A 26,121-nucleotide genomic window follows, 5' to 3' on the forward strand; every position below is an offset into this window, starting at 1 on the left:
TGAGAGGGAGTCAGGAGCGACTTTGGGAGGCGGATAGTGAACCTCAGCGAAAGCAGGAGATTCGCCACAGTTTGGAAGTGGGAGAGGAGAGTCTGGGGCAGGCTCGCCTTCAACAGCCAGCCGCTTGGATTACGCAAAACTGGCACCCCCGATCTGCAACCACTGCCATCACCTGAGGGGCGTTGGTTAGGTAAGGCCAAAGGAAAGCACACTGAACTGAAAGTGCTCGTGGCCTACTATGAACTGCAGGTAGCACCCATTGGCAGGCAGGATGGGAATGTGAAAATAGGTGTCCTGCAAGTCCAATGCTACCATTCAGTCTCAGAGGTCTAGGGCAGACATGACCTGAGCCAAAGTGAGCATTCTGAACTTTTCCTTTTTGGGGAACTAGTTGAGGGCTCGAAGATCTAGAATAGGATGAAGGCGCTTGTCCTTTTTCTGGACTGGAAAGTAGCGGAAATAGCAACCACAGCCTACTTTTGGCTCTGGAACCCTCGATTTGGCTCCCATGGCCAAGAGAGTCCTGACTTCTTGCTGACGCAATTCCAGGTGGTCCTTCGTCAGCCGGCTATAAGTTGGAGGCATGGAGGGAGGGTAGTTTGGAAAGGGAGGGTAGTTTGGAAAGGGAGGGAGTGGCCCCCTTTGACTATCTGAAGAACCCACTTGTGTGATGTTTTGCCTGTGGTGGAGGTGATCGTTGATCCTGCCACCAACCAGCCGCCCATGATCTTGAAAGCCAGATTAAGAAGGTTTAGAGGCTGCCCAGGGGAGGAGTGGGCTGACTGGACCTCCGACTGCTTGACCCACAGGGTCAAAAGGAGCCACAGCCACACAGAGGTTGCTGAGCTTGTGCGAGGGTGCGAGTGGGATATGGCTGGTGTGGCTGAAATCCCCTTCCGTGGCCAAGAAAAGGGGGTGGGGGGAATGGGGGGGGACAGCGAACGGGGATGAGAGGGCCAAGTTCTTGGCCGCAGACTGCTTGCCCTTAAAGCGCTTCAGGACTAAGTCTACCTGGTTTCTGAAGAGACAGGTGCCATCAAAGGGCATATCCATGAGGAAAATCTAGAGGCCCCCAGAAAAGCCAGAAGTTCTGAGCCTGGCATGGTTTGAAAGGCCACCATTGATTACATTATTCTGAAAAGCGAGTCGGTGGTATCAAGCCCACAATGAATGGTGAATTTTGCCACATCTCTTCCGTCTGAAACCAACTGGGGGGGAATGGCCTGGTGTAGGAAAGTAGGATCTGCTTTCATGGTTACCCCCACTTTTTCCCTGGTGTCTGTGTTCTGACTGTAGTTTGTTGGAATCCTTCAAATCAGGACCTCAGCATCTATGCACTCTCTCCCCCAAAATGGCTTTGGTAAGTACTTTGGTACCTCCACAATTGGCTACAGGTGTACCCTTATAGGTTCCTTGTATATGGTCATACACGAGGCATAGGTACACCAGGGGTCTCCAATGGGTAGCAGCATGTACTGTGCCACCCATGGGAGTCCACTTCAACTAAGACTACAGGCCTGCCATTGTAGCCTGTGAGGTGGTGCTTGCACCTCTCACAACAGAGATCAGTTTCATTATATCAGAGGTCACTACACATAAAACCTATCAGTCACTTCTACGGTAGGCCCTTCAGTCCGGAGGGCAGGGTGCTTGGTTACAAGTGTGAGGGTGCCCCTGCATGACCAAGACACCCCTAAAAACCTTCGATTCTCCAGGCTTTGTAAGTGTGGTTTGCCATTTTAAGACACATAGCGGACATGAGTCATTACGAGATGTCCAACTATATAATGGCTGCGTCGAACCTGGTCATGTTTGGTATCAAATATGTTGGAATCACCCAACACCGATTCCAGTGTTGCAGATATGATCCCTTGTACTGTGGGGGGGGGGGGGGGGGGGGGTCCTATTAGGGGAACCCCCTGTACTCCCGGTTACAGCCTTCAGTGTCTGCCAGCAACCTAGTGCTGCTGCCGACCACAGACACTGTTCTGCCCTCCTGCTGCAAGGCTGAGCTTGAGCAGGGGAAGGTAGAACAATAGGTTTTCCGTCACAGGGAGGTGTGACCACCTCCCACCCAGGACTTAGTGTATTAGGCTAGGGTGGGGACGCTTTTAAAGCGCCACCAGACTGCATTGAAGGACACATTTGGTGCACTCCTTCCATACTCCGATTTGAGCCAGTTCAGGAACCTTGGGTACCTGCGCTGGCACGAAACAGGAACCCCGAGTCGTTCCAACCCTTTCCTTGGCTCCCTATTGGGTGGGTTTTCAGATTCGTTGTGGAACAATACTCACCTCTGAAAACAAGACACTCTTCGACCATCTGGACACTTGGACTTCGACTGGAACAGAGACCGCACCAAGGAAGAACGCCTTCTGCTCCTGGTCTTGCTGTTCCAAGTTTTCTACCTCGTTTGTGTTTCACTCAGGTTCCCCAGAAAACCTGTGGCCATTCAAGGACATCCAAAGACGTCTCCCTTGGAGTGAAGGAGCCACTCCCCTGCATCTGCAGGATCCGCAACTAAGCTGACTGGTCTGCTTCTCCTGCTGTCCTATGGACTTCCCGAGCACAGCAACACAGGTGATGGTTCTGTGGCTCCCTAGAGGCCTAACCTGTCTTCTCTGCAATTCTGAGGGCAGTAACCCTTGTCATAGGACCAAAACTTGTGCAGTGCGTCAAATTGCCGTTGCAAAGGTTTGTTGGCTCTGCACTCCAGAGACCTTCGGGCTACAAGAAGCTCCAGCCTAATGCACCTCAACCCTTGAAGATCAGCATCGTCACTGCATCCCGTGCACTGTGGGACTCCATCTTTGAGAAGCTGCCGGAGGTCCTCTTACGACTTCTGTGCCTTCTGCCTGTGGGTCCTCTCAAAGGTCTTCTGCTTTGGTGGGCTCACCTGCTTGCTCGGCACCTGCTCTGACACTCCTGCATTTGTTGAGTCCCTTGGTTCCCACAGCTGCAGCCACAAAGTCCTTCTTAACTCTCCTGAGCTCCCTGTCAAGGGTGGACATTGTGCTTCTGTGCCTCCTTGTCATCTCCGAGTGGCATAGACGGTCGCCTCTGCTTGCATGTTCTCCTTACCCCTTATGAACCACACTTGCATGGTACAGGTACATGGGGCATCCACAGGTGGGGTGGCTCTCAAACCTTCTGTTCTCCAAAGGATTTCTTGGGGCTCCTCTGGGAAGGGTCCTTTTTATTTAAAACCAACTGCGAGTTCTCCATAGACTTCAATTGGGCACGTGGCTGTGTTTTAACTCTGCAAACCGCCTTCGTGGGGTTCCTGGGAACTTAACCTTGGGTGCTTCCTTGTTCTCCCAGCTCCTCTGAATCCTTTGGTCCAAGTCCCTTTCTTCTTTGCAGTTTGCATTCCACTTCTTTTGTATATGGTTTGGTCTCACCCCGGAGACCAGTGTATATTTGTGCTACTTACCTGATTTCTTTGAAATGTTTTCAGGTGTATTGTTAATTTCTCCGGCTAGGCGATATACCAATGTATTAGTGCTTGTGTTGTGTCACTCTCCAGGCACCAGAGACAAACTAAGTGTGGCTCCGTCACGGACATGACATGATAACAGGCGCCGCATGGTTGGAATCCAGAAGTTTTCTTCGACTGAGGAAAAAACCTAGACACCAAACATTTTCTACAAAATATCGCGGAAAGAAGAAAATAACAGATGTCAGCACACCGAAGTTGCGCCTATATAGGTGACGCGGATGTCACTTCCGGCACAGACGACGCAGTGCTGAGCCGACCAATGCCACCTACAGGCATGCAAGGGTACTGCTCGAGCAAAAGTCTTCTGGACCCAGCCAGAATCCTGAGATATTCTAAGGTAAGGAATCTGGGGCTAGATGTCTCCATCAGATTGTCCCTTTCTGGCCTGGGGGGTGGTTCACAGGTGTTTCACGCAGGGTTTACCAGGGGTTCCCGCAAGGTGGCCATTTTGCTTCACATGCATGTCCCCTTCCAAGTCACGCAAACGTGGCACGACAAGTTAGGCAGATATATTGCTGTCACTGTGCTCCTGTGGGGGCAAATCACTCTCCCCGATGTGCATCTATGCCCCCTCCGTTGTCCTTAGACTTTAAGCTCCTTAGCAACCGCCTCCTGAGACTCCCTACAAGCCCCTGGGCACTAGGTGGGGATCTGGATAGGGTTGTTGTAGGTAGGTGGCTGGCTGGCTTAGTATATGGTGCACACTTATTTAAGTGATGCACATTGCACTAATACAGGCAACCCTTATGGTGATTTTAGTGGGCTTTGATAGCCGTAGACAATTCTCAAAATTGTAGATTTGGAGTGCAGCCTTCAGGCTTGTCTTGAAGGAGTGTTAAGCAGCTGGTTTAATCAGTTTAATCATGTAGTGTAGGTTAAATGACTAAGAACCACACAGTGTATGTAAAAATAGGGGTACCCCTGACAAAAAAATACCTAAATCAGGGAAAAGTTATTGAGTGAGAACAAAACATTTAGCAAATTAATTTCAAAAGTGGACCTTATTATTTACATAAAAAATATATAACCACCCATGTTTAAGGTATCAAAAATATATATTTTATTTTTTATATAGACCTTTTATCTTATTTTAAGTAGAAAAAAGAAAACGGATGAAAACATGGTCTCCTTAAATGTAATTATACAATGTGCATAATAAAGATGGTTTTAATACATTCGGCTACATTGACAGTCCAAGTTTCCTAAAGTAAATATTCAGACATGCGGATACATTTATACAATACCCTTTAGTACATAGTATCTAAGAGTATCAAACAGAGAGGAAACAGGAATTTATGCAAGACAAGTTGATTTATTTCATTAAAGGATGGTAATATGCGGCATGGATCGTGAAAATCTGTGTCCTACGCGAGTTTCGGAGATGTGCCTTCATCAGGAAGCCATGTACTTGTTACAAATGAAATCTAAACATGGTGCATACAGAAAATTCACATCAGTATCATCAAATGGTCCTACTTAATATTCTGCTCTCCAAGGAAGTCAGAAGTAATATTTAAAATCATTATTAAAAGAAGTTGTCACAGAACAAGAAAAGTGCACTAATAAAGAGTGGATTCATACTGAAAGGGAATCAATTTAAGCATTTCACATGTGTCAAACAGAGCTATGTCACAGAAGTTCCCTTCACCAGTCACTATGTGATTAAAGAGATTGAAAAGTGAAAAGATAAACAGCACAGCCAGGATAAAGAGTCAAAATGCAACTTTCTAGTTGCTACTAAGGTTAATGGTGGGCCACTAGATGTGTACACATATAAAAGATGTGCAGAGGTGTTACTTGTACATGTAGCATAGATATGCTAATAAAACTTTGATGTAAACATTACCTTGATAGATACAAGGGGAACCCTTTCCCGTAGTAATTGGGAAATTTATACTGTGTTATGGATGTTCTAACGAGCCTATTTATGAACAAAAATACATTTTCAACAAGAAAAGTTTAAATAGCTATAGACAAAATACCTGTATCTTTTTTTGAGAAGACAATGGGTAAATGTGGATACTATCGCATGTAGATAAAATCAGAGAACTTAGATGTTAAGCTGCTTACCTTCAATGGTTGTAGCCGTGAATATATATCTAAGCATGAAGCTTATAGGTAGGAAATTGCTGTGATAGGGGGTTCACTCGGTGGCCATGATTGAAATTAGGAATTGGCAAAAACGAGGGTACATGCCCACACTAGAAGGAAAATAATTTAATCAGTACGATATGACCTAAAAGTCAAGCTATCCTGGCTGAAGAGGGGTGAAACCCCGAAACCGGTCCTAGGATGCTTGATTCCAGTCCAGGGAAGGCATGGCTAGGCAGTTCGGGCTGGACTGTTCCCATGAGGCACAGGGTCAAGACTGATTTGCATATGGCCATGTCTGAACTGGGGTGGCGTGGTGAGCAAAATAACGATGGATTAAACCCAGATCTGTGACTGGGGGGTGAATGTTTTGCCAATGTGCAACATTCCGTCCATCATTTTGTGTGTTTTGCTGACCTAAAAGATGCCAGTAGTAGATCGTATTTGTCTTATACCTTTTCTGGCATGTATATGTACAGAAAATGCAAATAATTGCCCAAAATACTTATGGTAGACCCCACTAGTGCGATCTAATGGCTGCCTAACCCATATATTGACGATTCCTAGGTCAGACATTATACCTTACATAGAAAGGTAATAGCCACCCCTTGTTCGGCAACTAGAGAGATACTAGTATTGCATACTGCTGTAGTGGAATTTGTAATTAAAAAACCTTGACTAAAATTAGATAGGGTAAGAAATACGTACCCTAACCTAAGAGAAGAAGGCAAGAAAGCTCGTATAAGGTTCAGACCAGACTGATGTAATTAGTGAACAGATTTTTGCTCTTAGGCGCTACTGACCGTGTGTAGTAAATCTTTACGATGGAGACAAAGCTGCAGCCTCTCTTGGGAGTGCCAGGAGGATATCCCTCTCCTGCATTAGAAGGAGATAAATGTAGAGAGCATAAGGGATTCGAAAAGAATCAACCTAATAAGGGTGTAATGATTTCACAAGTGGCGTGAATGTTATAATTGCCAATGTATCTACGGTACGTATTATACATGTGGAAGGTTTTCCTCATAGCGGTTGATAGAACACGGGTTAAAAATAATTGAAGAGGTTCTTACCCAGACAGCAGAAGCTCCACACAGTCGAGATGTTTGCAAAAAAGAGAATCCCGACCTGCGATTCAAAAAATGGAATGCCAACAGTCTACGCTGCGTCTCTCCCACGTTGTAGAGTGCACAGATAGAGTCTACCATTTGTTGGGCTTGTCATAGGAAAATAGATACCTACCGGTCAAACAAAAATGCGCCAAGTTTTTGACCTGCTGGGAGGGTTTGACCGGATGTCGACAACAAGTCTGACAATGGGCGTGTCAGCAAAATTAAGCTCACAGTCTAGGCTTAAATGGTTGAAACTGGCGGCCATCTTATCGTGTTTATAAGGAACGCTATCGATAATGAATACGAAATGCTTAACTTGTTTTTTAAAAGTGAATTTAAATGCAAGTATGCAGATATTTGCTCTGAATATGAAATTGTGAATAAATTATGATATTTTGTAAACTAAGAAAATCCTATTTATGTTTTTGAAACATAGTCTAAAGCTGATAATACAGAATACGGTCTATGGCTGCCAAAGGTAAAAACCTTTTAAAAGCATAGTCCTTATAAGTTCGTATCGGTCAATATAAAGATGTCCTTAGGACCAAATTTAGACGTTGTTATATCGGATTACTGTCAAAGTGAAAAACCTTTTAAAGGCATAGTCCTCAAATTCGTATCGGTCAACGTAAATATGTCCGTGGGACCAAATTTAGACGTTGTTGTATCTGTTTACTTGGTCCCATGAGATTTCGTTATTCATCCCATTTTCATAAGTGTTAAGAGCAAAAATCCAATATACCTCTGTACATTTGCGTATATTGGTGCTTATGTTCCCTCAATTAATTTGTATTTTTTCCAGGATGAGCCATCTTATGTCTTCGGTGGTGTATTGTGCTTCCATGTAGTGTTGAACCAAAGGTGCTTGTGTCTTTTTAGTACGGATGGCTGACCTGTGTTCAATTAATTGAGTTGTCGGAGCGTGCAGTTTCTCCTACATGTCCCTTATTGCTGGGACATAGAAGGAGATAGATCATGTTGGTAGTTTTACAATTGGTAAAGGTTTTCAGTTGTAAACTAACATCATTAAAAGTGAAGGTGCTTGTTTCAATGGCAAATTGGCATGCAACGCAAGACATGCATTTGAAATTTCCAGTGGGGAAAGTACTGTCTGAGACTGAGGTTTGGATGGTGTCTTTAGGCTTTGCTGGCATTCGAGATCTTACAATGAGATCTTTGAGATTTTAATTTTTTCTGTACGCAAAAAGGGGTTTAGGTATACAGGTTCCTCTTTATCTGGTGGAATTTAGAATATGCCAATTAGAGTTGATTATGTAGCGAATTGGTGCACACTTATTTAAGTGATGCACATTGCACTAATCCAGGCAACCCTTATGGTGGTTTTAGTGGACTTTGATAGCGGTAGAAAATTCTCAAAATGGTAGCTTTGGAGAGCAGCCTTCAGGCTTATCTTAGAGTGTTAAGCAGCTGGTTTCATCAGTTTAATCATGCAGTGTAGGTTAAATGAAAAAGAACCACACAGTGTACATATAAAAATATGTCTATTTATTACACAACACTCACTAACACATTGGTATATCTACTACTCGGGGATAGCAACACAAATACACAATACTTCAATTGCAATAAGGTATGTAGCACCAAATACAGTGGTCTCCAGGGGGAGACCAAACCATATACTAAAAAAGTGGAATGTGAACTGCGACAGAAGTCAAGACTTGGGCCAAGAGACTCAGATGTGCTGGGGACCCAAGGAAACACCAAAGGAAAGAACCCAGCAACCTCACGGAGGCTGTGTGCAGAGTGGAAACACAGCTGCGAGTCAAATAGAAGTCAACGGTAAGTCATGGTTGCAGTTTTTAAGAAGAGGGACCCTTCCTGGTGGAACCTGAGGAAACCCAGTGAAAGACAAAGTTGGAGAGTCATCAGTCCACCCTGTGGATACCCCAAGAACCAGGAAACCTACAACAGGGAAGCTGGGTGCGTAGGTGTGAAGTGACTTCGGAAACCAACCTAGACAACAATGGAGGACTTTGGAGAAGATACCACTGGAGAAGACTGTGCAAGAGTCAGGTGGAATCCAAGGGTGGATTCTTGAAGAGGAGAACCTGTAAGAGGAGAAAGAGTCAATGACACCAGGATGCACGGCAGAGCAATGCCTACCGATGGTTCAGAAGTGTTGACGGTGACATAGTCGTTGGAGCTGTGAGGACCAGGCAACACTGAGAAAGACCAGGAGCCGTGCATGAGCTGTCCCATATTGGAAGTCGTGAACCAGTGGGTCGGTGTCCGGCGGGAACACCAACAAGCCTTGTTAGCTGCAAGTAGCGTGGAGCGCAACGAAGGAGCAACATTGGGCCCAGAAAGGTGCAAGGGACTCATCACAGAAGTCAGAACAGGCCTGAGAAAGTAGGGGAGTTCACTGAGGCAGGAGAAGACCCTCAGGACGGCCCACAGGCCAAAGGCACAGGAGTCGCAAGAGGATCTCGAGCAGCTCACCAAGAAGGAAGGCCCGCGGTGAGGATGCTGTACTTGGCAGGAAGAGATACTGGAGGCTGGAGCTTCTTGTAGCCCAAAGATGTCTGTAGTGCAGAGCCAACAAGCCTTGGCAACAGCAAGTCAATGCGGTGCACAGGTGTTCAGTCCCAGCGGTTCCTACGAGGGATACTGGCCTCAAAATTGCAGAGAGGACAGGTCAGGCCTCGAGGGAGTTGCAGACACAACACCTGTATTGCTGAGCCTTTTGAAGTCTGTGGGACGTCAGGAGCAGAAGACCAATCAGCTTTGTTACGGTGCCTGCAGATACAGGGGAGTGACTCCTCCACTCCAAGGAAGATTACTTTTGGTGTCTTTGATGCCCAAAGGTCTATTGAAGATCCTGGAAGAAGAACAGACACAGACGACGAAGAAGATTTGCAGAACAATGAGACCAGGAGTAGCAAGAGTCTTCCTTGAAGCAGTCTCGGTTCCAGGCGGAGTCCAAGTGTCCAGACGGTCGAAGAGTTTCAGGCTTGAGTCTTGTCACACGACGAATCTGAAGAGCAACCCACAGGTAAGCCCTCAAGTACCCTAGGAAAGGGATGGAACGACTCGGGGGTCCCTTCCAGAGGTGGGGCTGGACAGAGGAGAGGATATGCCCTTTGTCCAGTTTCGTGCAAGAGAGGCAGCTAAAGCCTCCCTGAACTGTCTCAAAGTGGAGTATGAAAGGAGGGCACCAAATGTGTAATGCAAAGCAGTCTGGTGGCGCTGGCAGGCATCCCCACCCCAGCACAATACACTAGGTCCTGTCTGGGAGGGAGTCACACTTCCCTGTGACAGGAAACCTATTGTTCTTCCTACACCTGCTCGAGCTTGGCTCAGCAGCAGGAGGGCAGAATTGTGCCTGTTGTCGGAAGCAGCACTACCTTGCTGTCAGGCCCTGAGAAACTGTTACCAGTAGTACAGGGGGGGCACACCAAGGGAGCCCCCCCCCAGTAAATGGGATCATACTTCCAACACTGGAATCGGTGTTGGGGTATGATTCAACCATGTTTGATACCAAACATGACGCCGTTCGGGTAAGCCACTATATAGTTAGACATCTCATATTGACTCATGTCTACTATATGTATTAAAATGGCTGACAGCACTTACAAAGCCTGGAGAATCTACTTCGGGATTTGTAGGTGTCCTGCTCATGCAGGGGCACCCTCACACTTCTAACCAAGCAGCCTGCCCTCAGGACTGAAGTCCCTGTCATAGGGGTGACTTAGAAGTTTTCTTGTATCTGAGGTCACTACACTGAAAACCTATATCCATTGAGAGGCGCAATCACCAACTTCCACAGGCTGCAAAGGCAGGCCCATAGTCGCAGTTTGAGGGGACTCCCATGGGTGGCACAATACATGCTGCAGGTCGAGTGAGTCCCCAGGTGTACCTATGCCCTGGGTACCTTAATACCATATACTAGGGACTTACAAGGGTACACCAGTAGCCAATTGTGGATGTGCAAAAGTACTTAACATGGTCTATTTAGGGGGAAAGCACAGTGACTGGTGTACTGATTAGCAAGATTCGAGTCAGACTAAGTAAAAAACAAACTGACAAAAAGTCAAGTGGCCACACCTTTCCTACGCTCCTGGCCACTGTCCTGGGACAAATTGGCATCACAAATGAATGGTGTCACCTGCACCCTCTGGAAATGGCTTACACATTTTACTCCACAGCTCAGAGTCTTCTCGCGACTTGACCACTTTCGGATGCCCGATGCTGAATTCCATGTAGTGCAGGAGGCCCACACCCACGTGAGTGGCCTATCGAATCATTCCTTAATTGGCCTTACGATATGGGTGAGGTGGCAGCAGGACAAGCTGCCATGAAGCCTAAGTGCATGGGTGCTTGTCATTCCAGCTAACAGAGACCAGGTCCTGTCAGCCATTGATGGCTATAAGTCCATCAACAGTGGATCGGTTACTTCTCCGGGGATACTCTGGGAGGTACTTAAAGCCATCCTGCAGGGGGTGTGGGGGGTGTGGGGGGGGGGGGGGGGACTACTCAGTCACTCAACAGGGTTGAAAAGAATAAAACTGCATGAACTCACTGATATGGAGACGCAAAGCCAGAGTATCACTCAACACCAGACCCAGCCATTCTTTGAGTTTTAATTTACTCATGACACATATTGGTGGGCCGCACAGCCTGGTTGCCTACAGAGAGCTGCATATAACAAAGGGGGGATAAAATAAGTAAAACCCTGCACTGGCTCTGCTTTAACACCTAAAAGAATGGGAACATTGTATAACTTCTAGGTGACCAGCGGATAGCTGTGTCCAGAGAACATACCATAGCAGACAGATTTGAAATGTTTTATAAGAACCTGTACTCAGAACATTTAGAACTGGAGCCTACTGACTTAGCCTCCTTTATAGCTGACCTCTCTGTCAAGCAATTGACAGATGAAGATAAGATCTCTCTTGAGGCTATTGAGGAGCTGGGGGGGAGACACTGGCCCAGTTGCGGCCGGGTAAGAACCCAAGCACCAAAGACTTTCCAGTGGAATTTTACAAAGTGTATTTGTTGTGTCTGGGGACTCCATTCTTGGAGGTTTTTTGGAAGGTACTGGTAGTGAGGGAGCTCCTTATCAACCTTAGCAGCGCGGATATCATAGTAATCCCAAATCCAGGTCTCCCCGCGACCCACTGTGTGTCCTATAGCCCCATCTTCGTCCGCAACATGGAAGTAAAGATATGGGTGAAAGCCCTTGTAAACTGACTGCTGCGAATCGTGAGCACACTGGTGCACCAAGATCAGGCGGCTTCATGCCTCACTGTGCCACCAGACAACATTAGCCAAGTTAATATGCGCTCTATCAGATCTACTGCCTGAGGTGCAAGCCCTCTTGCTGATACACTTCTACAAGCCTTTGACTCTGAATGTGTAATACTTGTTTTTCCTGCTTGCAAGGATGAACTTCTAGACTCAAATATTGGTTGTGTAAAATTGCTAGACACCGCTTTAACAGTGAAGATCAGAATTGTCTCTCAAAAGCTCCTTATCCAAGGTGGCACCTAACAGGGTTATCCCTTATCCCCGGCACATTATTGCCCAGGCCATAGAGCTGCTAGCGGCATGGATTTGGATTGATGCTCATGTGAAGGTATTTAAGTGGGTGCCAGGCACTGTGGACAGTATCAATGCAGATTAAGTTCTCATTTTCTTGACCGACTCAGAGCTGTTGGGTTCTCAGTCCTCCAGATTTTGCGCTACTGCTGTGCTTTTACAGATCTCAAAATCAACACGGCAAAGTCCTCAATATACACAATGACCGTCCTACTCTACACAAAGTGGGCAGGAGACAGAGTTCCAACTGATGGTTTTAAACATCTGGGGATGCATGTCTAGAAGGATCCTCAGAGTCAGACAGACTAACCTGGATCCCAATCTAGAAGGAATGCTCAAGGAAGTCAGGTTCTGGTCTACACTTCCCCTCCAATTCATCAGTAGTTTTAAAGATGGTGACGTTGGCAAGCCTTCTCTACCAACTACAGAACTTTCCATTCCCTCCACCCTATTTCCACTAGGATTGAGGCCTCATTAAGGGGCTTCCTGTCGAATAATTAGATTCCACTAATCTGACTGTCCAAATGCTTTAAATCCACATTTGACAAGGACATTACTTGGTTGCATACTATAGAGCCTCCCACCTCATTATTGGAAGCAAATAGGGGTTTAAAACATCTGACTACTTATCATATGCCTCTGAAAGTTGGGCCATGTAGGGCGCCCAGATCACAATTGTTTAATGGGGGCTTGATTGTGCTCCCCCTCCTTACCACACAAGCAGTACTAAATGTAAGGAAAGCTGATCTCAAAGCTTTTCGGTAGGCTAAACACATGATGTGCGAAACGCCTCTTTGGAACGTTCAGTTGCTTCGACAGGTGATGGTGCTACAGGGATTCAGACAATGGGATCTTATCAGGATGTTTACCTTGGGCGAGATGATTGTAGAAATAAGCCTAAAAATCCTTCACTGACTTACAAATTGAGTTCAGCCTTAACCATAGTCAATTATACAGGTACTTACTACTTCGACATGCCCTTATGACATGCAGCCCTCTAGAATCCAAGATCTTGCTAAAAGCCCCTGGAGACCACAAACTCTTCAAAATGTATAGATCCTTATTAATCAACACCCCGACTCCATCCCACAACTGCACAAGGCATGGGAAACCGACCTGGGTCCACTTGAGGAAGATGACTGGCTGGAGGCACTGGGATCCCCACGTGAGTCAGTAATAGCCATGAGACTCAGAGCAATTCAACTGAAATACTTCCACCACACCTATTTCATCAGAGCAGCTGTTGAAAATGGGGAAGATTACCTTGCCGCACTGCCACTGCTGCTCTGCCCTGAAACAAGTCTTTTTTACACACTATATGCCATTGCAGTGCCCTTGAGGTTTTCTGAATCAGGGTTCTGACCAGTCTGGGGACTGTTTTGGGTTGGACCCTTTCTAGGGGCCCTAAACGGACTGTCTCCGTCTGTGCCCGCTGTAATATGAGGTAGTTATAAAAGAATATTGCCTTGGCTTGACTTGGCACCAGCTAAGCGTAATATAGCGTAGTCTTGGAAATGTACTGCGGGTCTGCCCTTAGAGCGGTGGAGGAGGGGAATGGTCCATAGCATGATTCTTGAACGCTCATTTACAAAGCTTGTGGCTTTGCACACAAACATGGGAAAGTCTGGAGGGAATGGGGACACTACAGAGGAATTCACATGGATACCAACAGCTGGGACAGGAGAGGAGAATGATGGTAGGGGACAGGAACCGAGTAGAGTTGGATTTGGAAGGGCTTGTAGGGAGACCACCACCTCACAGGGCCGGATTAATTGAACTGTCAAGTCACAGTTGTATGTTGTGCGGCAGAGCGCCAATAATGTTTCCAAATTGCATTGACCACAGATGCTTGTCAGTAAAATAAAGTTTTTTTTAAAAGATTAGGCGGGTCAGCTGCTGCAAAAACTCAAAAATCAAAGTTTGGAGCATAACTTGACCAAGCTCAAGGCTGAGTAGAGGACATAAAATAGAAAGGATTGAGGAAAAGACATCAAGCCGGATACTGGTCCAAAAAATTATGACTGTGATAGAAGAAAATTTGATGGTTGCAACCAGGAGATGTGCCTGTTTATGATATACATAACCATGTATGTTACAAAGTGCAAATATCGGTTTTGAAATACTACAAAGGTTGGCACTTGATCCACTACTTTGTGTTGTGTGTTGCCAATTGTTAAAACTGGAAGAAGGCTAGGATGTAGAAGTAAAACAGACATTAGCTGTGAAGATATTGGCGAGTTTGTAGTCACAATCTGTGTTCCGAAACAGAAACAAGCAACTTCCCGAAGTTAAAAGTCTAGTTCAACAAGCATTGGCAAAACCACGATGTTTTGCCTTTAAAGGGTAAATGCTGACATACTGGCCTTGCCAAAGCTGGTCTGAACTGATGCTCCGTCTGCAATACATGCATGCACACATAGTGGCCTGCTTGGAATGGTAAGAAAAACCATGAAAATGGCTGTCAACACAATGTGTTGTGATGCATGTGTCGATATTTGTTTTAAGTATCAAGCAGTGGTGGCCCTTTTGGATTTGTTGCTCTACTGTTTAAACGCAACTGATGGCTACTTAAGAAAAGTGAAGTAAAAAAAAAGAAAAAAACACCGGAGCTTGAATTTAGGATTAAATGGCCCAGTAGCATTTTTAAGCTATCGTGCCCTCAAGAAAGAACAAAATGGACTGGGGACAGGCGTGGAGAACCGGGACAGAGATGGATAGATGAGTAGCAAAGAGCAATGGACAAGCATGGCCAGGTTGTGTAGGCAGTGTAGTCAGTATGCCTAAATAGACACCATTTTATGGTTGTACAGATCTGTGAAGTGCAAATATAGCATGAAATAAAAATCTGATTATTTTCATGAAAGTCTGCACATGCCTGGTAATTGAACCGCTCTCCTCCATTGCATGCTTGTACATTTGCCAGCAGCGGTCTCGACACATCCAATGGTAGGTCTTCAGAAGCTGAAGCTCCGCTTTCACAGCCCTCTCCAGAACATCCACACAGCAACGAAAAGGGTGAGACTTTTCAGAAACTCCAGACACCACTTTTTTTCTATGAAAGCAGAAAAAATATATAAATATTTTAAGAACTACTAGTGGCTCTAATTTTCTAATAACTACATTAGAAAAACTTACCTACCTGCAAAAGTTGCTTTCCGTGAAATTGGATATCAAATCAAGAACAACAAGCTTTAGAATACATTCACCATAAATCTTAAGCTTAAATATTAACTTATTCACCTGTAGCTCTACCTTATTAGTTTATTCCTTACATCTGTATGCTTTTTTATTTTCATATTCTAATTATTGGTTCTACAAATCAAAATACAAAATCTGATTAAGGTGCTCGAATAGATCAGGCCCTAAAACCATAGACAGTGAAACCTGTTTTTGAACCTGTTCATATGAGTGAAAATAAATTACAAAGCCTATCCCCAAGCACACTAACAAAACAAGATTAAAATTAACAGTAATATTATGTACACAGTTTATCGGACAACTCAATAAATCATGACCGATAAACTGCTCTAGGGATCTAACTGGAAACATTAAACCAGTTCCAGCACCCCTTCTAAGCAGTAATGTTGTGAATTTCAGATTGGGGTAAAATCTGGCTCTTACATTTTATTTGGCTGTCCTTTTTCAAGAAAGAACTTATACAAAGCCACTGTTCTCCAGGAGGTTACAATACTTCTGACAGAAGATTTATGAGAGACATATTAGTCTTGAAGCCCCCATGGCAGCATGCCCACTTCTACAGTGGCTCACTCCTCTTGTTTAATGTTTTTCAGCCAGAGAGTACACTGGTAATTCTACCTCATGTAAGAATGTTTTCTGGTACTTTGAGTGAAGACAACATACAATATCACCCCCAGAAAGCGCCATCACACACCACCTGGTCTAACATTAGGAATCAAAACCTTAGCCTTCCGGGTTCTAAGTCTTGTGACCATAATCTTGTCAGATATGTCATCTTCACAGAAGAACACTGCTTCAATCTCAGCAGTGCCACCTCTGAGCGTTTTGTAAACAAAGTGTCTCAGTGATGGTATGGCACGACAGGAGGCTAGTATTATGAATAAGTCTCCCTGTGTTCCGTTTTTACAGATTTTTACAGATAAATACAGACAGAAAATGTGAATGTGTTTTCTGTCTGCATTTATTAACAAAAAAGGATAAATACAGAAAACGGTGCTAAAGTGACTTGCTGTGCTGTCTTTCATGAATTCTAGCCCAACAGCTGAGCTGATGAACAGCATGGGAAATTAAAAAAACGGATGAAGTTTCTTTAAATAATGGCATATGTCAACACACATTTGTGGTATAATGCGAATATTTAGTGAATGTATTGTTACGTAATATGTGGCAGCTTAAATAGCTAAATCATGACAGACATCAAAAAATGAGTGCGTATCTCTCACTTAAATAAATATGGAAATGTACATATTTACAACTTCATTTATACACAAAATAAATATGGATGAATATAGATAGAATGGCCCAAAAATAAATATGGATATATACAGACGGAAATGTTAAAAAATAAATACCATAAAAACGGGAGCCCTAATTATGAATAAACGTTTATGCACTCCTGAGCAGCAACACTTCAAAGTTTCCAGAACCAAAACATTAGAACGACATTACAATAAACCGAACACTGAAGTCCTCTCAAATCCCTCTGTCCACCATTTTCTTCCTTTGTGTATGCTTCTGAGCAGATAAGTACATAGCATTCAGTGAGTATGGTAGTTTACAATTAAGATGTTTCTGGTTAATTTGACATGAATGTGTGTGTGAGAGTTATTGTATTATGTACATTTAGGGTTAGACCCAATGTATGGGTAAAATGTAGTGAACAGGAGTAGATAGTATTTAGAGCTAATATATGGGTGAGAAAACAAGATTTCTGAAGTTTTGTTAGTAATTTCACATATAAAATGTATAAACAATATTCTTAAGCTGTATCAACTTTTGTTTTTAAAGAAAATCAGAATTTATCAAATCGGCCAAACGCGCACGAGGATGGGTATCTTTCAAAGACCAGGAAAGCTCAAAACGGCATGCGTGACGAGGTCACATTTTAGGTTCGTATTGCATTGTGCATTACAGAAGCATTGAGTTTCTTCTTTAGAGGAAATTGGGCTGCTGCAGAAGGCGTGTGCATAGCTAGCACAAAGCATCTATATCGAAAGGAGAGCGCGCGCATATGAGCGCACAAATCATGAGGTACTTAGTTGCCTAGCATTTCGGCAGTTGGAAGCAAGATGGTGATTTTGTGAATACAAGGAATATAGTTCAAAATAACTTAAAATCTTTAGAACGGATATTTTTGGATAGAATTAAATGACACATTAGTGAGCAGGCTTCTGATGAGTTAAGCCAGAGACAGTAAATGAGGTTTTAGTTAATAAACATCCACATGAAGCTAGGAAGGATGAAGAGTACTTTACCATCTAAGAAGAAGAAGAGGATGTTATTAGAGGTCCAGGCGGTAAACGTTTAAAGAAGAGGAAGCATATAAAAAATGCTGATGTAAAGAAAAAGAGTCCTCGGCATCTCACAGAAATTGGACGTCCTGAGTGACACGCAAGATGGGCAATCTACAATTGCAAACTATGATGATGATTTATATCTAAGTGGTGACAGACAAGGAGTATATTTTAGACCTAAATTATAAGGATAATTTGGAAGATGAGCTAGATGATATATTCAAAAGTAAGGAAAAAGGAAAGATCTGTGGTTGAACCTCTTGGTGAAAAGCTTTTTGACCACAAAGAAATTCGATACCCGTGGGGTAAAGAATGGTAGCCAATAGATCATGTGGCATAATATATTAAGCACTGGATTAGGAAACCTTTAGAAAAGGAAGAAATATGCGAGCGGAGAGCTACCTTTCATTTACTGATGACAAGATTACAGCCATGCCTAATACGGATCCTGAATTAATAACTTTTTTTTTCAAAATGGGCAGAGACTCAAGGAAGGCTCTGAAAAAACTCTCTACAACAGTGCAAGGACCGAAGTTTAGATACTCAGTTTTCTGGCTAGAATGTTCGATTTAGTAGAGGAGGCCTATTTTAAAGGCACTGAGTTGAATATACACCTTTTAAGAGGGTGGTGCTTAAGAGCTGCATGTCTATTAGGAAACGCAAATGCGGGTCTCTTGGCTGAGCTAAGGAAGACAATCCTAATGCCTATAAACTCAAAACATTTTTAGTTGGGTGTGAAAGAAAGCAGTGAAAATGCTAAAGGCAATCTTTTTGTGGAAGACTTTGTTAAAAGTATTGGAACATATGTCCAAACTTTTACTTGTGTTCATAAGGCGCAAATCTCCAAGCGGAAGGTGTTTACAGTTAACAGTTTTTATGGGAGGGCTGGAAGGAGAGGGTAAACTCTCAGCCGAGGCTATTATAAGTCCCATAATTAAGGAGAGTACGGAAATCAAGGAAGAGGTTATTACAGACAGAGTACAGGATTCAATTCCCAGAGAGGGAGGGGAAAGGAAGAAGGACTACATATTCTCCAGGACGAGGTCAAGGCCCAAAATCAGGACAAGGGGAGTACAACAATCAAATTTGGCTCTATCCAGCAAAACGTGGGGGGAAGGTTAAACAATTTTCAGAAAGAGTGGAAAGAAATAACGACAGACCCTTGAGTGTTGTAGACAGTCACAGGTTATCTAATGAATTTCGATTCAGAATCAGTTGAAGACAGGAGCCAAGGCAGCTGCATTTTCAAAGAGAACTAGAAGCAGTAGTATGAGAAGTGTTAATGCAAATGCTAAACAAGAAGACAACATTGGAGATACCAGAGGACATAATAGAGTTTGTCAGTACCCTATTGCTAGTAGTGAAGGTGGACAAGGGTTGGAGACCTTTAATAAATCGAAGTAATTTATACCTTTATGTAATATGCAGGCATTTCAAGATGGAGGGTATCCCACAAGATATGTTAAAGGAGAAAGATTGGTTAGTAAAGATGGATCTCAAGGACGCATCAATTCCAATAGAGCCAGGGAGTCAGAGGTTTCTACAAGTCAGATAGAAAGGACTTCTATATCATTTAAAGTGTCTTCCTTTGGGGTATCATCGGCTCCTTGTGTTTCACAAAGGTCTTGAGCCAGTGGTAGGTTATTTGAGAGAAAGGGGCTTAATAATATATTTGGATGACATTTTGATTATGAATCAGAGTCTAGAAGAGTTGAAAACTCATTTAGTTTTCTAAAGTGGGCTTACTAGAAAGATTAGGATTTATTGTGAATGTGGATAAATTGGTTCTAATTCCAAGTCAGAGTCTGGAGTTTCTTGGATTTGTGGTAGACACAGTGAAAAGTAAATTACAGCTTCTGGTAAAGGAAAGAAGGAAGATAAGAGAGATGGGGAAGCATGTGATGAGGTAGGAGTAAGTAAAGTTGAGGGATTTAGCCCAAGTGATTGGTCTTTTACTGTCCTCAATACAAGCACTTTTCCAGACCCATTCTATTACAGATGATAACCTAAAACCTGGAGTCAATGAATAATATCAAAACCACAATGGTTCAGGGATATAATTATGAAAAAGACAACATACACAACTTAACCAAACCAAAAATGTACAGTTTAAACCAAAGAAATGAGATACCCACAAGAGATGTCTCTCAAAGTAGAACGTTTTTTTACCTTGAAATTATTCTTTGTGAAAAAAACAATACAGAATCCAGAACATCAACAGATATACAGTTTGTGCTCACAAAATTACACTATACAAGCATTCAAAGAAAGAAAAAGTAAACAAAAACACAAAAGTAGAGGAATAACAATCCAGATGTGTATTCGTATTATAACAAGAACATAGTGCAATAAATGCTTTCTCTCGATTTGCCACAAGGGACTTAAATGGTGTTTCGACCTTATGGGATCAAAAAGTCAAACACCACCTAGGGGCAAGGACATACAGATGATACTAAATAGAGCAGCATGTCGTTTGAGTCTAAAATGCGACAGTATAAATGCAGGACTGAATACAATAGAAAAGTGGAATGCTGACGTTTTGCATTAATTTCTACTGATTGGTATGTGGAAATATGCCTTTTCAGGGGCACAACGGTGCAGGGTTCACCCTTAAGTTTGTCTACAGGTCCTTAGACTAACAAAGAAGAGATTGGCACTGAAGCTGGAATTCAAAATAACAAGTTTATTAATCACGCATGAGTGGGACTACATAAATATAACACCCTCAGGCGCTATAGGAGGTAGTACATGGAATACAGAAACCATGGGCCTTTTATGCACAGTTTGTTGCAGAGTAAGCATGTAGTTACAAATAGAAGGCACAGGCCTACACAGGAATAGCTATCGACTAACATGGGCAGAGGGATATCACTTAGTCAGCAAAGTGGGAGGGGAAACAGAACTGCTTACATCAGTAGGATATGATAGACAGTTACATTCTCAAACATGTGCATGCTAGCAGCTACAGTCATTTCTGAGCTCATACATTGCTCTGGCTCAGTACAGAAGGAGTTAACTAAGGTTGATGACTCAAGCAGAATAGAAAAGCAGGCAACAGTGAAGACAGCAGAATCACACGGCTAACAAAATTGATGCTGCTAACAAGATGGCTTCAGCTCATGCTAACAGCAATTATTTTCGATTTCCACAGGTACCTCTGTGAATTCAGCTCTTAATTCGGTTTGATGGTTGCATTGTCCTAGATGACTACATTCTTTAGAGAACTATATGTATTATTTGTCAAAACGTAGCTTCAACTTTCAGTGATAAATATCCATCTAAGTTGATTATGCTGCATACTGTTTTCCTCCATTTTTAGTTGACCCAACCATTGGCCTGGACCTACACGGGAGTATTAGATGTAATTTTCACAGTATTTAGATTAAAAAAAGCACCTTGCAGGGAATTAATTCATCACTGTTTTGATGGCATCAAGCAATGTATGCAAAACAATCAATTGTGCATGCAGCCTGTATCATTCAACGCTTCTTACTGTGGTACAAAACAAGTTGCATGTACTTATACTTGACTATTGACTAGTATTGTTTGGATTTAGATGGCAAACAAGTAAACATGGTATAGTGCACTTCCTGTGCACGAGCGGCATATCACGCTGTGATGTTTTGACTCAGTCATATAATAATACTTCATTGAGCTTTGTTAACTTGGGCTCAATTGTGCATAGGGCTTGCATCACTCAACACTTTTCACTGTTGTGGTGCACATGAGAAGACTCATATGTACTTGTATATCATTATTGTTCTGACTTAGATGTTAGAGGAGTGAAAAATGGTATAGTGTACTTTCGGAGTACGAGCGGCATATTGCGCTGTGATGTTTAGACTCAAATCATTTAAGGATAATTTTATTCTATACTTGTTGATTTTAAATCATTGATAATGTTGTGGAGCATATGAAAGGAATTGCTTCAGATAACTTGGCAATTTTTCAGCTGGAAAAGTATCTAAAGTTGAGCATGCGCACCATGTTGCATGTCGTACTTACCAATTTTTCTTATCTAGTTACATTTATTTTAGCGAGTTTCACACTGTAAATATAGCTGATTTGTAATCTGGTGTAATTTAATCAACTTGAGTTCTGTAGTTCATTGACCTATGTTTGAAATACAATGAGAGGCAGTCTGTTTTCCATCTCTATGATGATCAGTGTTATTTTTTTTAAATGCCATTTTGATCCTGGCATTTCTATTGGCGTTTGAACAGTGTAACAGTGCAGCAGTTCGAGGTGAATTTAATTCCCTGGTAAGGCTGGCAGCAATTGTATGTGCAATGAATTGAATAGATTGCACAGTTTGTGTGATAATTGGTCTATATGTTTTGATTCTTTTAGGGGCTCAAATCTGTGAATTGGCCCGATAGAGACGTATTGATGAACTTTCTTAAAACAGTGTAATTTTCTTCTATACAAGGTGATACAGGAACTGCGGCCCTCTGGTAAGTTTTAATTTATGGAACAATTAGTGAATCACTATTCTTTCTGGCTCCTTCATAGTTTGAAAACTCTTTATTTTGCTGTGTAGAAATAAAGGAATGAAGACTGTTGTGAATTTCCCGGCCCCATGATTGAGGATTGATATTGGAATCATTATATTCTACAAGTGGATAGCAATCTTTGTAATAATCCCTGTTTGTTTGCACTTATTGAGTTTAACATCTGGGATACATTTATTTCTGGTTTCAACCTTGGCAGGTGCTCATCTATTTGTTTGATTTGTCGGCTAATTTTATTTTGCGTGCCTTATTGTGTCTCACATTCTAGTTGTTGGCTTCACTTCTCACAGAGCAATGTTGAGACTATTTTGATGATGGTTCTTCCTTCCACTGTTAATTTGGGTATGCATGACATGTAATCACCCAGCATTTTTGCAGAGTTGTTTGATAAAGGTTTATCCTATGGAACAGTCAATTGTTACAAATCAGCAGTGGTAGCGGAACATTCTTTGGCCAAGGGAATATCAATAAGTAGAAGTCCATTGACTTGTAGATTAAGGAAGAAAATACGTTTAAAAAGAACTCCAAAGCCAAGGTAGTAAACACTTTGGGATGTGGATTTAGTTGAGAGACTGTTTCACCAATGGCCAAGCAATACGTACTTAGGGGTAAGAAAGTTAATGTGAAAATTAGCAATGTTTACTGTGTTTAATTTCTTTTCAAAGAGTGTCAAATGTATGGGCATTATATATTTCACAGATTTTTTCAACAGGTGTGTTTGGGCAAAAAATGTAAAGTTGTGTGTGGTAAGATGTATAAAGGAATACGAATCAAGGAAGCTAGAAAAGCGAAGACCAGGAGTAAATTAGTTCTGGAGTTCTAATGTAAAGCCATTCAAATGAGTCACTAGTGCAACCATTGCCAGGTGGTTATAGTATGTAAAGAAGGAGGCAAGTGTTAGCTTGGAGGAGTTTAAGGTTGGTTCCATCAGGAATGCTACGGTAAGTAGAGTATTTATGTCTGGAGGTAGATTGGAGGCTACATTAAAAATGGTTGATTGGTCAAATGCAGATACTTTTAGGACATTTTATTTTAGACCTTAGGAACATGTCTCGCACTATGCTTTGAGAAACCTTGAGCATGCATAATGGCAGCCTCCTGTCTTGTCATAAAATGTCGATTCTTAAACGTTTTCTGCAACACAGAATTGTGATTTTATTAAAGACTAGAAGGTTAGCCTTATCTCACCACATCCTTCCCGGTTTGGGAGGAGGTTTTTTTTTTTTTTAAGTAAAATATGGTGTTTACGTAAGTTGAGGAGATGCATACATTTACTAAGAAGTATTTACCAGTACAATAGATTTTGGTGATAAGATTATTTGGAGTAAGAATGTTGAAGGGAAGATATATTTTTGTATTTACCTTTTTAGACCAGTGAGTTTGACAAGATGAGTTTAAGTAGAAGGAAGATTCGTGAGGAAGAGAAACGAAGGAGGGAGAAAATCAACAAAGCACAGCCCCGTACAAGACTGGTCCTATAATATGCACTCTGGATGTGTGAAAAAAAAGGTAAAATCTTTACCAATCAGTTAAAAAAGGATCACCACAGATCTCACATCACCAAGTCTGCTATCTAGCTTTACGTGTCTTCAACATGCCCTGCTAAAAACTCTATCCTTTGAGTCCGTTATCTGCCTCGTCTATCAGTTTAAGTGTACAGGTCTGATCATTAAGCACAATAAACATTCCCTTCCCTGGTGCCTCTAACCTGGTCCCCCACATCAAAATGGCCATTCCAATGGAAAGCTACTAGGATGCCGGTGATCTTGGACCTCAAAGACGCATTTGTTTCTGCATTATACAAGTTTCTTGTATACACACTACATCTGTTTTGCCTAGTGAGCACAATGAACATGAATGTATCTGGCTCTTTGATCGCGAGCGATTAACAAAGCGTTTTCTCCAGCTGATACAAGACTGCAGTCTGTGTCCTGGGACACATATATTAAACAGTGGTAGCATGGATAGTCATAAGAAGGTCTTTTTACTGTTTACGGAGAATGTGTTGCCTACATCACCCCTCGAGCAACTGTCTGCTTCAATACTATGCTCAGAGCCTGCATTACATCCAGAGTGAATGTGAGCATTTACTCGGAGTACGTGGTGTTATTAGCAGGGCTCCATGTTCCGTTTGAGAGTGTGTTTGGCCAGACGGGTGAGATCCCTTTTCGATAGCCCCTGGTACTATTTAAGACCAGATGAAGGTTATGGCTTAGTCTCTACAGACTTTGCTATCTGCACAGAATAGCCACATCTAGGAGAAAGACTGTCTGCTACACAACGGTGGAATACACAACAAAACTGACTCCAGCAAATTGCTATTAACAGTAGGGTCAACATCCCGTTTAGAAAATTACTATAAAAGTGGGTCCCAAACTCTCCCACTTGGTTCAAGTTTCTTCAGTGAGCAAGAGAGATTGCAATCCGCAGAATATTCAAGGAATCCTCAGATCCAGGGTCTTGTACAGCCAGCCTCCCAGAGCTGAGGTGATTTCATCCGAACCCTTCAAGATTGCTGAGAGGAGCTGTAGGTCTGCCAGTAACCATGAAGCTGCTGGCCTTCAGAAATGGAGACAAGGAGGCAACTGCCAAGGAGGAGATGTGCAGCTGCTGTGCCCAGGAGCATTGGGGGTACCCTACGAAATATCAGACTGCCGTGGGATGTGTGTCTGCTGCTGTACAGAGTTTTGAGTGGGTATCCAAACCTTCCTCATCAAACATCAAGTCTCTTGTTCACTCTGCAAGAGGTGCCACCACTGCTGTGATAATACACTAGTATCCTACAGCTACAAGCAACTTGAAGAACCTACAGTTGGAGGGACCAGGACCTGACAAACAGCTATGAGCAACCACTGCGATTCCACTCACCTTACCCAAAAGCGGATGCTACAACCAACTTGATTAGTGCTGATTTGGCCAAACTGCACAGTCTTCACATGATGCACCAGCATATCTGCAGAGTCTATGGGCAGATTGAAAGCAGGCCCCCATGTGCTGTAGACCAGCACGTGGACATGCTGATACAAGTCCAAAGAAGGAAGGGCACCCATTCCATCTAATTGATGAACCCCAGACATGTGATCATGCCATCCAAGAGTCAATACCTATTTAAAGCCGGGAAGAGCTTTTAGGCTCCAATTTATCTCCATTTTATATCACCTATCCTTTGATAAAAGTCTTGCATCTTGCACAGAACCTCAAGAACAAAGACAAATGACCACACACGGATGCTGAAGATATTTAGCTCTCAATGATTTTCTTTCCTTACTACTGTCTCTGCCAGTCTGCTTGAACCTTCCCATTTTTCTAGTGCCCACTGTTTGTTGCTTACCCTGACATAAACTAACCATTTTTGAAAAGTACCAGAATGTTTTTACCTCTATGCACAGATAATACTATATGCAATTCTGTCGATCTAAAACTTCAGACTAATGGAAATAGATTACTGTTTCTGATCTGCTGGTTGCATAGCTAATTTGTGACATGATGTACATAATTCTTCCGATTTAGGGTACTTTGTAATAAATCTTGGAATAGCTTGATTACATATGCACAGCAGTATATCAGTTCTCTATTTCTGGCCTCTCATGATTCAATATCCAAGCAATGAATAGGATTTACTAGATAGATCTTAACCAAAATCTTGAGGTGTGCCTCCAAGCAGGCTGACTTGTTATGTGCTGCAACAGGGTCTCACCAATCCTTTTTAGGTCTGGCTGCAGACAGCTCTAGATGTCTGGAAGAACACAAATTCTTCAAAAATACAATAAATACAGACAGCGTGGGCTTTGAGTTTCCCCTTGCTTAGATAGGTTGGCTGTTACAGGCAATGACATTTCAATTGCTAAATTAACCAATTT

General features: G+C 42.8%; 1 protein-coding gene across 8 annotated transcripts in view; it reads right to left on the reverse strand.

Moving 5' to 3' along the window:
• Nucleotides 1-26,121, reverse strand: part of RBM44 (RNA binding motif protein 44) — a 2,201,010-nt gene that overhangs the window by 1,080,671 nt on the left and 1,094,218 nt on the right. For all 8 annotated transcript variants that reach the window (XM_085645048.1, XM_085645052.1, XM_085645050.1 and 5 more), the window contains one exon: nucleotides 15,134-15,310. In XM_085645048.1, coding sequence (XP_085501174.1) covers nucleotides 15,134-15,310 — 177 coding nt within the window. The remainder of the gene's footprint in view (nucleotides 1-15,133; nucleotides 15,311-26,121) is intronic.

The sequence above is a fragment of the Triturus cristatus genome, chromosome 3_1, assembly GCF_964204655.1.
Source record: "Triturus cristatus chromosome 3_1, aTriCri1.1, whole genome shotgun sequence".
In the NCBI taxonomy this organism is placed as follows: domain Eukaryota; kingdom Metazoa; phylum Chordata; class Amphibia; order Caudata; family Salamandridae; genus Triturus; species Triturus cristatus.